Below are 13,937 nucleotides of genomic sequence, written 5' to 3' on the forward strand. Positions count from 1 at the left end.
CGCAGCGCTTCACTGCGATGGTGCGTTGCTGTTCGAGGGTTCGCGGGCGGGTGGGGTGGGTGGGTGGGGGTAGGCGGTGCCGACGCACAGGAAAACAGAAAAAAGAGAGAGCAGACGGGAGGAGGTGAAGAACGACCGGACGATGGACAGCGGAGGTGATGTGCAAGCAATGCCCGCGACACGGTAGGACGTGTTTGCGTGCACACGCGCACACTCGCACGCAACAGGACCTCGTTCGTTTCCCTTGTGTGGCTCGCACTGGTCTCTGCGATTTGCAGCGGCCGCTTCGCAGAGGAAGTGTGTGTGCGTGTGCGTGGATGGAGTGATGCGGAGGATGAGGGAGGGCTGAGGGGGGGGTGTGGCGGTGGAAAGCGAAGACAGCATGAGGCACCGTATCGTGGGCTCCTCTCACCGCCCCGCCCCATCCCCCACGGTGTTCAACGCCGTGAGGGTGCGTGTGCGTGGCCCTTTCCTCTTTCGTTCGCGTCTTCTGCGGCACCGAGCATTGGGCTGCGGGTGGTACATCAGCGCCGACCAAGTGTACATGCATCGGGTGATCGACGGGGACACGAAGCGAAAACAGCGACAATGAAAAGGCATGCGTGCGGGAATGTGCGAGCGTCTCTGGTTCTCTGCCAGTGCGCACGCGCGGTTGCGCATGCATGCCTCTGCGAGGCATGGGGGAAGCACAACTGTACGAGGACAAGCATCCCCTCCCGCACACCGCACAGACCTGTGAGAGAGGGTGGGTGGGTGGGTAGGAGAAAAAGAGACCACCAGCCACGAAGGGCGGCCAAGAATGACAACAACACACACACACACAAGCCAACAGTGTTCACGTGCGGGCTCGTGAGGCGAGGAGGTGAGCTGAAGCGGCACGGCCGCAACAAAGACTGACATCGGTAGGCAACCACGCAGCAGGGCAGCGGGGGGGGGCAGAGCCGGGGAGCGCGGCAGAGGGCGGAAGGCGGTGTACACACACGCCGGCGTTCTTGCTCATTGCCGAAAATACAGCTCCTTGCGAGCAGCTGAGAAGGGTGCCCCCACTCGCGGCTTCTCACCCTTTGGTTCTGTGCTACCAGTTCGGCAACTCTCGCACCGCTTGGATGTCTGCTGCTCGTGTCTCTGACTCGGCGGCCACCGCCTTCATGGTCTGCAGCAAGTGCTGCACGCGCTTCTCGCGTTGGCGCTGCGCTAAGGCGTCTGCCTCCGCCGCCGTGCAGCGTTGCATCGACACCCCCTGACCGATGGCGGGCAGCACCTGGCTGTCATTGTAGTCGGCGAGGACTTTCGGCGGGGGCGGCCCTGTGAGCGGTGCTACCGCTGAAACCATGGGCGTGTTCGTCTTGTGGTGGGGAAGCAGGTGCCGCTTCCCTTCGCGCCCGTTAGCTGCCGCCGTGGCCGCTGCCTCTTCCGCTTCGGAAGATGGCCCGGCAGCACCGACGCCACTACCTTTTCCCGTCCTGACCCACATGCTCAGCTCCTCCAGCGTGTGATCCGGTGGCCTTGCCACCTGCGCCTTGCCACCGCGTGAGTGCTGCCGCACTGCCTCCTCCTCGCGCCGTGCCTGCGCTTCCTCGGCGTCTGGGTGGATCCAGCCGTCGGTTGTGTTGTACACACCGCGCCCGCGCCGCTGCGTCGCTGGCGGCCGCTCGTGCTCCTGCGGCGGCAGAATCACGCGCTTCGACGGATGCCACACCGGCTCGCTGAGGAAGCCCGTGGGCTCGTCGAAGTGCCGCTTGCCGCCGTTCTTCGTGTGTAGCACGTAGTTGCCGCCCAGCGGTGCCGGGTGATCGGCATTGCCCTCCCAGGGATCGCTGCAACAGTAGTGATAGTAGCCGCCGCTACTCTTCGCCGTTGTGACGACGCTGCTGTGCGCCACCAGCGCGTGGCTCAGGTGGTTGCGCAGGATGTCGGCGGGCTGATGCCGCCGCCCCAGTCGACGCAGCCGGTGACCTGGCGTGCTGCCGGGGACCGTGTGATCATGGCACGGCGTGGCGTACTGCGAGTGCGTAAACGCGATGGAGATGGTCTCGTGTGGCGTGGCTCCCTTGGCCGTGCCCGAGAAACTCTTGCTAGTGATTGCTTCGTCACCGGACGGCTGTGCCATGGTTGCACAGTACACGAGCGTTGAGTGGCGAGCGCGCAGTACTCTAAGGTGCTTGTGGGCGGGGTGCGGGTGTGTCTCTTTAAGTTCGTACTCGTTGACGTGTATGCGCACGCGCGTGGCGGGGCGTGCCTGCGTGTGTGCCGCGTCGCCGTCATGCGAGAGGGAGGGAGAGTGGATAATATTGAGGAAGACAATGAAGGGAGTCACGCGCGAAACCATTGCGCCACAAAGAGGGACGAGGGGGGGGGAGGGCGGGCGATCGGGACAGCACAACGGGCGCGTGCACAAGTCAAAGAAAAACATAACGTGGACAGTGTGTGCGCATGCACATATGTAGGCGCGCCGATATCGTCTTGACCACCACCACGAACGCGGGCGCGAATGACAGACAGACCCGCCAATATTCGCTTACCCAAACACACACACACACACACACAGTGCGTGTGCGCATGCAGCCCCCCCCTCCTTCCTCCTCTGTCACTCTCTCCTCGATGTTCTTCCGCTACGAAGCGACTGCTGCACTTGTTTGTTACGCTGAGCTTACATTGTCCATGTTTCCTTGCACTATGGGATCATGCGTAGCCAACCCCATTTTTCTTCGCCATCTGTGAACCCATACACACCTAGCTCAGCACTCCCCCGCGCACATGAAGGGATGCCGAGGCGAGGCGTGACGCAAGAACTTCACAAAGAGCGAAACCTGTTTGGTTGATCATGAGTCCCTTTCACGTCGCCATGCTCCCCCACCACCCAGCCACGCACACACCCCACCCACCCACCACTACTCACCCGCCCCTCTACTGCGTTCTCTTCCCTTCCAAGAGCCTCATCTTTATCCGTTTCTCTCGTTGTTGTCTTTGGTTCTTCGTCGGGGTGGCAAGCGGGCTGCGCTGCTACAGCACAGCCGATCGCCGTGGCACACGAGGGGAGCCCTCTCCCCATGTGCAGCGCTGAGGGGTGGGTGGGGGTGGGGCGAGATGGGATGGGGTGGGGAAAGATGGGAGGGAGGGAGGTTATTGAAGTACTATCACCTAAGACGTAAGAGAAAGGCACACAAACGCACACACACACACACATATATATATATATATACATATATATATACGAGACTAACACACTTAGAACGAGGCCGCGGCAGCGCGTCTTTTCATCCCCGACCGAGGGAGAGAGTGATGGTGTGGGCAGAGCAACGCATGCCACCATTAGCACCGCCAACCACAACCTCGACACATCGACACGCACACACACACACACACACACACACACACACGCACAACACGGGATCGATCCTGCATCCCTTCACCCGGAGGCGCCTGACGCGCGTACTCTGAGCTTCCCATACGCTCGCTCGTTTCGCTGTTTGGTGTGCCTACAGACCCATCTGGCGCATGGAAGGGAAGCCGAGCATCTCGCCGTGGCCGTACAGGCTGGTTTTGTTCGAGAACATCTTCTCGTACACCCTCTTCACATCCGCCGCGTTGACAGAGTTGATGGCGTCGACAACTTCTTCCACCGATGTGGCTAGGGTCGAGTCGCTATCCACGGCGAGGCAGGTTCCGAGGTAGTCGCAGTAGTCGCGGATGGTGTCGACCGTCTGCACCATGAACTGTGTTTTCGCCATTTTCTTCGCCACGGACAGCATCGAGTCCGCGACAGAGGCCTGGCTCGCTCGCACCATCTTCACAGCGTCCGTCACCATGCGCACCGCTGCCTGCGGCTCTGCCTTCGCCGTGAAGCCGATCAGGCCAGCCGTTTGGTAGGGGTTGTAGAAGGCGCGTAGGCCCGTGTGCTCGTGCATTTCATCCGGGGCGCCGCAGCGCATGCAGCCGCTGAACCCGATGTCCATCAGCGCCCCCACGACCATTGAGGCGGCGTGGTCCTTCACCATCTTCCTGTCCTTGCCGTAGGCGAGCCAGCCGACGGCGATGATGGACTCCGGGTCCATGTCCGGCTTCGTGCCCATCACCTTGGGGCGGTCCTCGTGGTCGTGGCGCTCGCCCCCAGTGTACTGAGAGGCCTCATCCTTCCAGTTCACCACGCACGGCTGCGCGCGGGCGTGGTGCGGCGCGGAGGCGGAGTGTGGGAACGGGGTGTTCTCATACTCGGCAATCAGCGCGGCGTGATCGACGTTGACGCCGGCGACGACGACGCGCGACGGCACGATGTAGCGGCTGTACTGCTCCAGCAGTACGCTGCTCGAAATGATGCTGTTGCTCATCGCCGGCACGAAGCGAGGGTTGCCGAGCGGCTCACGGTAGAAGGCAACCGTCTCCAGCATCTGCTTCGCGTACTCGGCCGGGCATTGCCAGCGGAGCTCCTCGACCTGGTTGTCAATGGTGTCACGGAAGCGCTCCACATCCGGCTCGTGGAAGCGTGGCGCTGCGATGCAGGTAAAGATGTTGTCCTGCACCAGATTCAACGAGAACTGCTGCTCCGCTTGCTTCTGGTTCTGCAGCTGCCGCCGCTGTGAAAACGATGACGTCGACGCAGCGCTCTTCCATTTGTCGGCGCGGGCGTCGATGCGAATGCCAATGTAGTGCTTGTGCTTCTCGAAGTGCGACTGGGCGGCGCCGACACTGCGAATGTTGCGGTCAAGCTGGAACAGAGAATTATTGTAGTTGCTCGTCGTCAGGGCAAGGTGCATCATGGCTCCCGCGCCCGGCGCGCTCGGTGGGTCGTACGCGGGGCCGGCGAGTATGTAGGCACCAACGGACACCGACGGTCCACCGAGGTTGTGCGTGATGACGCGCGCGCCGTTGTGCAGCTTCGTGATCTCCACCTTCCCGGGAGCAACCGGGGCAGGATTCGACGAGGGGCCAGGCGGCAGGCGAGAGGTTCCGCCAAACGGTTGGGTCAGGGGGGTCTGACCAAACTTGTACTCGTAGATGCTGCGAGCCTGCCCAGCGCAGGCTGCGGTGGCCGACACCGGGGCCGGAGCGACTACACGGCGGAGCATGAGCCGGGGTGGGGTGGGGTGGGTTCTACTTATGATATGGATGAAGGGAGGCACACACACACACACACACACACACGTGAAACACGTACGGCAGCTCACAATCACAGGCGGACACTTGGAGATACGCAAGGGAGGAGTACCGCTACTGCTGTTTCTCTCTCCTGCTTTGCTAAAGAAAGCCGGTTCTTCTTGTGCCTACTAGACATACGCACACGTGCGCGCGCGCGCGTGTGCGTGTGTGGGTGTGGGTGGATGGGTGGGGTGGGGTGGAGGGACGTGCGCCAACCAAGAGGAAGTGGAGGAGGCAAAAACAGAGAGGGAGGGGGAGAGAGTCGAAGGCACCGCCAAGAGGATGGGGAGGGAGGAGGACAGTATGAGGAGGGGGCGGAGGGCGCAGTCACCGACGCAGGTGTGCCGCCCAGCTCAATCATGGGGGGGGGACAGAGAAGTGGACCTTCGAAAGACGTGCGCTGTGCACGTGTCCCTTCTTCTCTTGCCTTCTGCTTGTTGTATTTTTCGGTGGTTGGCGTCCATCTTCATGGGGTGGGTTCATGTTGTGCACTGTTGCCCCTTTTCCCGCGTACGCACACACAGACATCTGCATACCTCTCTTCGAAAACAGCAACAACACCAAAGGAGACGCACGCACGCGCGAGGGCGCATGTGTCTGGGGCCTCTCCCCACCCCTGCCAGCAGGGTACGCGCCGCTGTTGATGTGAGTATGCCTTCGTGCTTGTGCGAACGAGGCGGAAGCAAAAAAAAAATGAAGCGGTTAGCTTGATAGCAGCGGCAGCAGCAGGAGTTGAGATCGCCAGTACCGAGCACGAAGGGTGGGTGGGTAGGTAGCGGTGGTGTGGGGCTGTAGGGCTTCGGTTGTGAGAAAGGCCCCCACCGAGCCGCTGCAAGAGAAACGATAGTAGAAGGGAGGGGGGCGTAGGAGACGATGGATGTGGGATTCTTCGCCGACAGCCTCCGCTGCAGGGCGCTTGTCCTTCACCTGTGTGCGTGTGTGCCGGGTATGTGAGTCGCCGTGCATGCGTGTGCCCCTCTCGCGCTGCTGCTGCGGTGGTGGAGGTCGTGGCCCCTCTTTTCTCCAACTGTCATTCGCCCGTAAGTACCGCCATCCTCTCACCGTTCTCCTTTCCTCTATGCTGCCGAGGAGCTCGCGGATGTGTGCACTCGCCTTGTGTGTTGCGAGAATACGAGGGAAGAACGACGGTATGATGAGAGCGAGAGCGAGAGGGGAGGGGGGGGGATGTGTGCGTGTGTGTGTGTGTGAGGGGGCTCTCTGTTTAAAGGTCGTTTCACGGTCTTCGTCCAAGCGCGGACTGAAGATTCGAGTGTACGTGTGCGCCGATGTGTGCGTGCGTGTGTGGGAGGGAAGGGGAGGGGAGGGGGAGGTTGGCACCGTTGTCGCAGGTGACAAAGTACGCGTGCGTTGGTGGCCGCACAAGCGATACAACCAAAAAAATTGACAAGAGTGATAGCGCCGAGGCCGAAGAAAGCAAAGAGAAGAGGTGGTCCCCCTCCCGAAGAGCGCGCGGCGGCGACGGGGGGGAGGGAGGGAGGTAGGGGGGAGGAAGAGAGAGAGAGGCGGTAGTTGGGGTTGGGGTGGGGTGGGGTGAGTGTGCGGGCAGCAGAGACGGTATTTAGGCGTATGTATGTATAGGGGATGGTGCGTGAAGATATGGTTCTCAGTGGGTAGATGGGGCGCACGTGCGCGCGCGTGGAGGGTTGGTAGGAGGTGAGGCGTGCTCGCGCAGTCACCGCATACGCTCACCAGCAAGAGAAAAGGAAAGAAACACGTTCCTCTCTCTCCCCTTCCGACTTGTCCTCCAGCGTCTCGCGAGTGCGCGCGCATGCGTTTCTGCTAGACAAGAGTGAAGGAGAGAGAGAGAGAGACGTCCGATGTCTTGATGGCGAGGGAGGGCTGAGTGGTGGTGGTTGGTGAGTGGAGGGAGCGAACTAAAGGAGGAACACTGTGCGGGTTTGGGCGTGTCACCTGTGTGTGCGTGCGTGTGTGCAGGTGCGTCTGTATGTTGACCTGTTCACTTAGTGATGGATCGAGTATGCAGGTGTGAGGCACACCGTACCCACAGGCGCACACGCAACACGCTTCGTTCCCTGTCTCCTCCACACCACTCCGCCACCTCCCTCGACCCCTGCGCGCAGGCGTTGTGATGCCGACACCCCCAGTGTAGTGCTGTGAAAGCGTGCCTCCGCACCTCTAACGTATACGGTGACTTCTTCAATGATGGTGGGACGAGTGGATGTGAGCGTGATGGTGTTCGCGCCACTGCACGTGCGGGCTTGCGCCGGCGCTACCCCCCTCCCCTCCCTTCCTCCCGCCTGTGTGTCACCGACAGGTAATGCACCTGCACGTGTGTTTGTGTGTGCTGTGTGTACGTAGGGGTGCACCTGTGAGTGTGTGTGCTGTGTGTGTAAGCGTGTGTCATTGCAGTTATGATGAGTGCCCATGGAGAAAGCAGAGTACGCTTGCCCGGTGCGAGTGTCGGTGCGGCAGGCGTCGGCACGATGGCGAAAAAACGTCAGCCACGACGACACCATCGGCTGCATCCACGGCATCATTCGTGTGTGTGCTTGTGCGCGTGAGCGGGTCACTGTACAATCGAAAGTCGATTGTCGGAGAGATGGATCTGTAGAGAGAGAAAAGGAGGGATGCGGAAGGGGTTCACCAAGGCGCTCGCACTCTCTCAAACTCCGTCCTGCAGCCTTCCTCCCCTCCCCACCACCACCACCTCCTCCTCCTCCTTCTCCTCCACTGGAGTACACATGAACCCACTCACCCACCCCCACACACGCCCACACACGAGAAATGGGAAGCACAACGACATTACGTTAAGAAGAGCTTCATCACGGCGAACCATAACATTATAAAGACGAGAGAAAGAGAGCGCTCGGGTGTGCGAGGCCGACGCCGACAGACACCCGCCCAACAAGACCAACGAATAAAACGAAGCGATCAGGCTACACAGACACAGCCACACTGCAAGATGCGCGCGCACGCACGCCCGGTGCTGCGCTCCCCACCCTTGCACGCGCGTTGGGTGCATGCGAGAAGGACACCCAAACACACACACACACACACATACACACACACACACAGCGACAGACAGAGGGAGACCTTCGCTTTCACGGCGAGTTACGCTACAACAGAGATACAGATAGGTGAGCCAACGACGCGCACGCACGCGCCCATCAGCGACGACGGCGTTGGCCCTTCACCCAGAGTACATACTTCCACATTAGATTGGACTACTAGAAAGCATAACGACCACAGACGCCATCACAGGTGCAACCAAGAGTGAAAGCACACATGCACCACATCGTCGCTCCCTCCCGCGCCCTCTCACGCAATCACCGCGAGGAGAGGGAAGAGGTGGAAGAGGAGGGGGAGGGAGGGAGGGCTGCAGACGACAATAAAGCAAGGGATGAGAAAACTAGCAACAAGGAAGGAAAGAGCCAAGCAACACACAACGACGTGAGCATCGCCACAGACACACACACACACACACACACACACACATGCCCAACAAGAAGTAAAGGAAACAAGCCAAGGAAACATATCTATTCGAAAACGCCGACGCATCGGCCAGCCGACTCCCCCTCTGCCCACATGTCCGCCCACGCTCACACGCACACGCACTCTCTCCTTCCCTCTTCCTGTCCAGGCACTGTTCCTGCGCCCGCCTCGACTGTTGCCGCATCCGGTTCCTTCTCGCCCTTCATGAGAACGGGGAGACGATGGCAGCGAGTGCACGACGGAATCGAGGGGGAATACAAAGCAGGCACCGAAAAAGGGTGGTGGTGGTTGTGAGAGGGCGGCGGCAACAGCACGAGGCGGAGTGGGGAGTGGAAGAATCTCACCGAGGTGTAGCAAAAGAAAATAGGGAGCTGAGGAACCCACACCCACACCCACACCCACACCCACACGGAGACGTGCGGTTCATTTTGATGCCGAGCGTGGGTGTGCATGTGTGTGTGTGTGTGTGTGTGTCTGGTTGTTGGGTCGATCGCAGGGCGAGGAAGGGAGGCAGACGGCAGCGTACAGGTGGAAAACGTCCAACAGGTGTCTGACAGCCACCTTTCCGCCATACAGGCGCGTCAGCTCTACTGCTTCTTAGCGCGCTTCGTTGGCTTCTTCGGCACGGCCGCACGGCCGCGCTTCTTCGGCGCCGGCTTCTTCGCCTTAGACTTCTTGACCTTGGCATCCTCTTCCTCCTCTTCCTCCTGCTGCTCCTCATCCTCGGCGTCGTCGTGTTCCTCTTCGGCGTCCCCCTCGTCCTCATCCGCCGCCGACGCCTCCACCACATCTGCCTTAGCCTTCGTGTTGCTCGTGGAGCTGCTGCCGCTGGCGGACGAGGAGGAGCCATCGTTGTCGTCTCCGTCATCACTATCGGTAATGCCAAGCTTCGCCGCGACGTCACTTTTCGCAGGCGTTTTGGAGGCCTCTGCCGTCGCCTCACCGGCCCCCGCCGACACGGCCTGGTGGTCCTGGGAGGGGCTGTTCGCCATCATGTTCGCCAGTGACGCGTTCGCGCTAGGCTGTTGCTGGCTGCTGCCGGCCCCACCCTGCGTCGTGGCGTCGTCGTCCTCGTTGTCGCTGCCGATGTCCTGCGACGGATTCGGCTGCGTGTTGGGCGCAGAGGAGGAGGTGTACATCTGACCCTGCTGCGATAGCTGCTGCTGCCGCTGCTGACGACGCGCCTCCCGCTCGGCAGCTGCCTCGGCGCGCTTCTTTTCTCGCTCCTCGCGGTGAGCCGCTGCTGCCGCGAGGCCATCCTTCTCCTTCTGCTCGATTTCGTCGATCAGCTGGTGCCGCTGAGCCTTCGTCATGGCCTTCAGCTGCACATGCCGCGCCGCGATCAGCTCCCGCAGCTGATCCTCGTTGTGGTGCTCGTGGAAGCAGTTGGGGCGCGAGCAGTAGCCGTAGATGAAGAAGTGCGTGCAGATTTGCTTCGGGAACAGCTCCACCGGCTTGCTGCCCTTCACCTCCTCGAAAGATGCCTTTAGCATCAGGCAGATGCCCTTCTTCCCAAAGACAAACTTCTTGTCCTGCAGGTCCGTCGGGAAGGGGTGCTCGCGCAGCCACACCGTCATGTGCGGGCCCGGCATCGTCGCGATCACAAGCTGCTGCGCGGGGTTCATGTACACCGTCTTGATCTCCTCCGGCACTGTGACGCCGTCGAGGTTGATCGGCTCCGGCTCGTTGCGCACCGTCGCGCCCATCCGCGACTGCTGTTGCGATTGCGAATGGCTACCCATGCCGCGGCGGCTTCCGTACATGCCGGGCTGCTGCGCCATCATCATCATGGGATCGCCGTAGTTGTTGCTGCGGCGCCCGCTGCCACCACGCGCGTTCGGGTACATCTGGCCGGGGCCGCCACCATACATCATAATCTGGTCCATGCCGTAGGGGTTCATGCTGTTGTAGCCCATCATCATCGGCTGCTGCGGCCGAGGCATCCCGCCCTGCATCATCATGTTCTGCGAGTAGCCCATGTTGTTGCCGTAGGCATTACCGTGCATGCGGCGATCACCACGGCCGCGGTCGCCACCGTAGTAGTTGCGGCCGTCATTGGTGTTGTAGCCGTAGGCGCCGCCGGCACCGTTGTCCTGGTAGCCCTGGCCGCTCGTGTTGCCGCAGCTGATCATACGGGACTGCTGGCGCTGCTGCTGCAGCAGCTGCGTGAGCAGGGCTGCTGAATCCATACCTCCGGTAGCGCCTGCGTTGTTGCTGCCACCGCCGTAGCCTGACGCGGTCGCGGAAGACATCATCAGCTGCTGCTGCTGGGCGGGGGTGGACGAGTAAGGAGTCGGGTAAGCGTTCACTTGCTGAGGCTGCTGCTGCTGCTGCTGTTGCTGAGGCTGTTGCTGAGGCTGTTGCTGCTGCTGCTGCTGATGCTGGGCGGGCGAGTTGTAGCAGCGCTGGAGAAGGAAGTTTTGATCTTCGGCGCAGACACGGCGGAAGTCGTTCACCGCTGCCAGCACCTCGTTCGGCGTCTTCGCGTTCGGGTTCATGGCCGCCATCTGCGCGTTCTCCACCACTTGCACCGCGTAGTCGAAGAGGTAAAAGGACCGAGACAACTCCATCGGCGTCACGTAGTTCAGCATACACACCGGCTTCGTCTCGGTGGGCGAGGCCGTGTGACGCGGCACCCACAGGGTGCGCCCGTTCGAGATATAGAGAAATATCTGGCCTGACATGGAGTCGCGCGAAGGGGCGGCGGTGAGCGACAGAGGTAGCGGGAGGACGGAAAACAACGAAGGAAATCACGTAAGAAAAGCGTGCGGGAGACGGCGTGGGAGACAACTACAAGCGAGCCGTAGTCATGCACACACACACACACACACACACACACACACAGCAGAACACAACGCAACATGCCCATCACACATCCACGCACAGAGGGGGAGGGGGAAGGAAGGGGGTGCAAGCGCCCGTGATCAAGGAGTGAGGGGTTGGGGGAAGCAGCAGGGGTGCAGGGGAAAGAAGAGAGAAGAGAGTCAAGATGGCATGTCTGTTCCGTGCAGCGACGCACATACGAGCACACGCACGCCGACGCAAAATACGCGATGAAATGCGGGTCGTGGTGGTGGTGTATGTATGTGTGTGTTGGGGGGGGGAGAGCGGTGTGTGTGTGTGCGTGCGCGCGTCTGCAGCGCGCACTCACGAACAGCACATGACCGACTTCTTTCTTGCTCCAGCTAATGTGCAGCGGTGTGGTGGTGGTGGGGACAGCGTTGCATGTGGGAACAGATACACACAGAGAGAACGAACGAAGCATGCCTGTCGACGTTCTGCTGCGTGCACGCCCGCGCACGTGGGCGGGTGTGCCCAAGAGACCCCACAGGGGGGGGCAGGAAGGCAAACTGCACATGCACACGCCCCACACTTGGCAGGGGTGAACAGCAGCAGATACGGGCACCAAAAAAAAACAGAGAGAACAAACAAAGAAATACCGCCAGACATGGCGGTGCCATACACACGCACACGCGCCACGCATCGCTCCGCCTTGTCACAATCCTCACCTGCCCAAGGGGGTGCTTCCTCGACAGCGGTGGTGAGACAGAAGCATACAGACAAGTCGCACAGCGGGGAAGGCGCAGGCGGCAAGTCAGACGGAGAGGAGGAAGAGGAGGAGGAGGAGGAGGAGGGGGGGGGGCGTGCTCGCTCACGTGTATTGGATGCCCTCATCCTCCACCGCCATTACTATCCCGTCCATATTTTCCTCCGGGCTGTCGCCGGCGGGGAGGGAGGCGAAGTGCACGGATGACGAGGACGTTTCGAGAATCACCTTTACATCTTCGTCCGCGCTGCCATCATCGGGCGGCTCCGCCTTGACGACACCATTGTCCAGCTCCAGGTCGAGCTCTGCTTGGCGCAGTTCGGCGGACTGCACAAGTCGGGCTTGCTCGGCGTCGTCAATAGCGAGGCGTCGCTCCTCCAGCGCCGCCTGCTCCTGCCGCAGCTCGTTCAGATCCCTGATGCGCGACTGCCGGCGCAGCCGCACCTGCGTTTCGTATTCGACGATGTGGGCGACAGCCTCCTTGCCGCACCGCGACAGCAGCCGCAGAGTGTCTTCCATCGGCAGTTTCACAAATGTGGCATGATTGAACTCGTAGAGGAGGCGCAGGTAGCTGTCCAGCTGCTTGTGGTGATAGGTGGCTAGTTCTTCGTCTTGACGGATCGAGGCGAGGCTCGAGGGCAGTGGCGCGTGCTCGCTGGCAGGCTGCCGTGGCACCTCCTCGCCTTCTGTGGCAGGATGAACATCGCTCTCGGCGCGCCGTCGGGCTTCGAACAGGGCAAACACATCGTCGTCGCCATTGTCGGCCGGGTTGCGATTATGCTCGCGGTGGCCGAGCGCGCTCCGCAACTGGCTTTGCAGCTCCGCCTTGCGCACCATCACACGCGCGCGGGCCGCCTCGATACCGTCTGGAGGGTACATGAGGACGGGATTGCGCGCGACCATGGCGTGCAGGCGACGGAAGCCGTCTTCGCCGTACACAACGGCGCGAAAGCGGTCCAGGCTGCGAATATCGCGCCCGCGCTTGCGCGACCCTGCGACGGCAGCCGGGCCGTCGAGAAATGGGCTGGCGACGTTGCCCATTCCGACCTCGCCAAAGACACCGGCGGATGTGGTGACCCCGCCGCCGGATGGGTCAACCGTCATGGGCGGGTGGTACTCATTATCCCGCTGCTTGAACATCGGGTCTCTCTTGATCGGCGCTCGGACTCTCAAGCAACGCCCCCGACGCGCGCGTGTGTACGGCGTCTCGCCTTCTCTATGTGCAGTGTGTCAGTGCTTTAGGTTGCCTCTTCTGCGCTTCATGCATGCACCCCGCGCAGCTCCTGTTCGTGTCCGTCAGCAGCAGCAGCAGGAGGAGCGATAATGGTTCTGTACGAGGCGCTTGACGTGTCGCGAGCTATACATGCATGTACATGAAGGTGCGCGGCGGAGTAGCAGAGGGAGGAAGGGGAGAACGAGTATGCGCGGATGGACACACAGGGGGGCCGCCTTAGGAGAGGCATTTCATGGCATCTCTTCCACATAGCGTCAGTCAGTGTGGACGCACAACTGGACGCACGTACGTGCGCGCTCCTCTTGCCATCATCCTGCGTCGACTTCGCAATCCAGGGGGAGGATGAGAGGGTGGTGGCGGTGGTGGTCATGATGTGTAGTTTACTCGCCACAATGCGAGGAAGCCTGGCAACAGCAACATAAGGATGGCTCGAGAGCGCCGCATGCAGCAAAGTGTAAGCGCATCCACGCATATGCGGACGCGCGCTGTGCTGCCACGGTGGACGGTGAAGAGTGAGAGAGAAAGAGGGGGCGCGGTGAGGGGGAA

The 13,937-nt window shown here is 61.2% G+C and overlaps 4 protein-coding genes across 4 annotated transcripts; all 4 read right to left on the reverse strand.

Annotated features, from left to right (window-relative positions):
• Window positions 1-1,075: 1,075 nt before the first annotated feature.
• LMJF_13_0860 (conserved hypothetical protein) lies at window positions 1,076-2,413 on the reverse strand (the record flags this gene model as incomplete). Its single annotated transcript, XM_001681778.1, has 1 exon — window positions 1,076-2,413. The coding sequence occupies one exon, from the start codon at window positions 2,411-2,413 to the stop codon at window positions 1,076-1,078; it is 1,338 nt and encodes a 445-aa protein (XP_001681830.1).
• Window positions 2,414-3,479: 1,066 nt separating this feature from the next.
• LMJF_13_0870 (metallo-peptidase, Clan ME, Family M16) lies at window positions 3,480-5,066 on the reverse strand (the record flags this gene model as incomplete). Its single annotated transcript, XM_001681779.1, has 1 exon — window positions 3,480-5,066. One exon carries the CDS (start codon window positions 5,064-5,066, stop codon window positions 3,480-3,482), a length of 1,587 nt encoding a protein of 528 aa, XP_001681831.1.
• A 4,131-nt stretch (window positions 5,067-9,197) lies between these two features.
• On the reverse strand, window positions 9,198-11,294 carry LMJF_13_0880 (conserved hypothetical protein; the record flags this gene model as incomplete). Its single annotated transcript, XM_001681780.1, has 1 exon — window positions 9,198-11,294. One exon carries the CDS (start codon window positions 11,292-11,294, stop codon window positions 9,198-9,200), a length of 2,097 nt encoding a protein of 698 aa, XP_001681832.1.
• A 968-nt stretch (window positions 11,295-12,262) lies between these two features.
• On the reverse strand, window positions 12,263-13,297 carry LMJF_13_0890 (conserved hypothetical protein; the record flags this gene model as incomplete). The annotated part of the gene is made up of 1 exon (XM_001681781.1): window positions 12,263-13,297. One exon carries the CDS (start codon window positions 13,295-13,297, stop codon window positions 12,263-12,265), a length of 1,035 nt encoding a protein of 344 aa, XP_001681833.1.
• Between the last annotated feature and the right edge of the window lie 640 nt (window positions 13,298-13,937).

This window comes from Leishmania major, chromosome 13 (assembly GCF_000002725.2).
Source record: "Leishmania major strain Friedlin complete genome, chromosome 13".
NCBI lineage: Eukaryota > Euglenozoa > Kinetoplastea > Trypanosomatida > Trypanosomatidae > Leishmania > Leishmania major.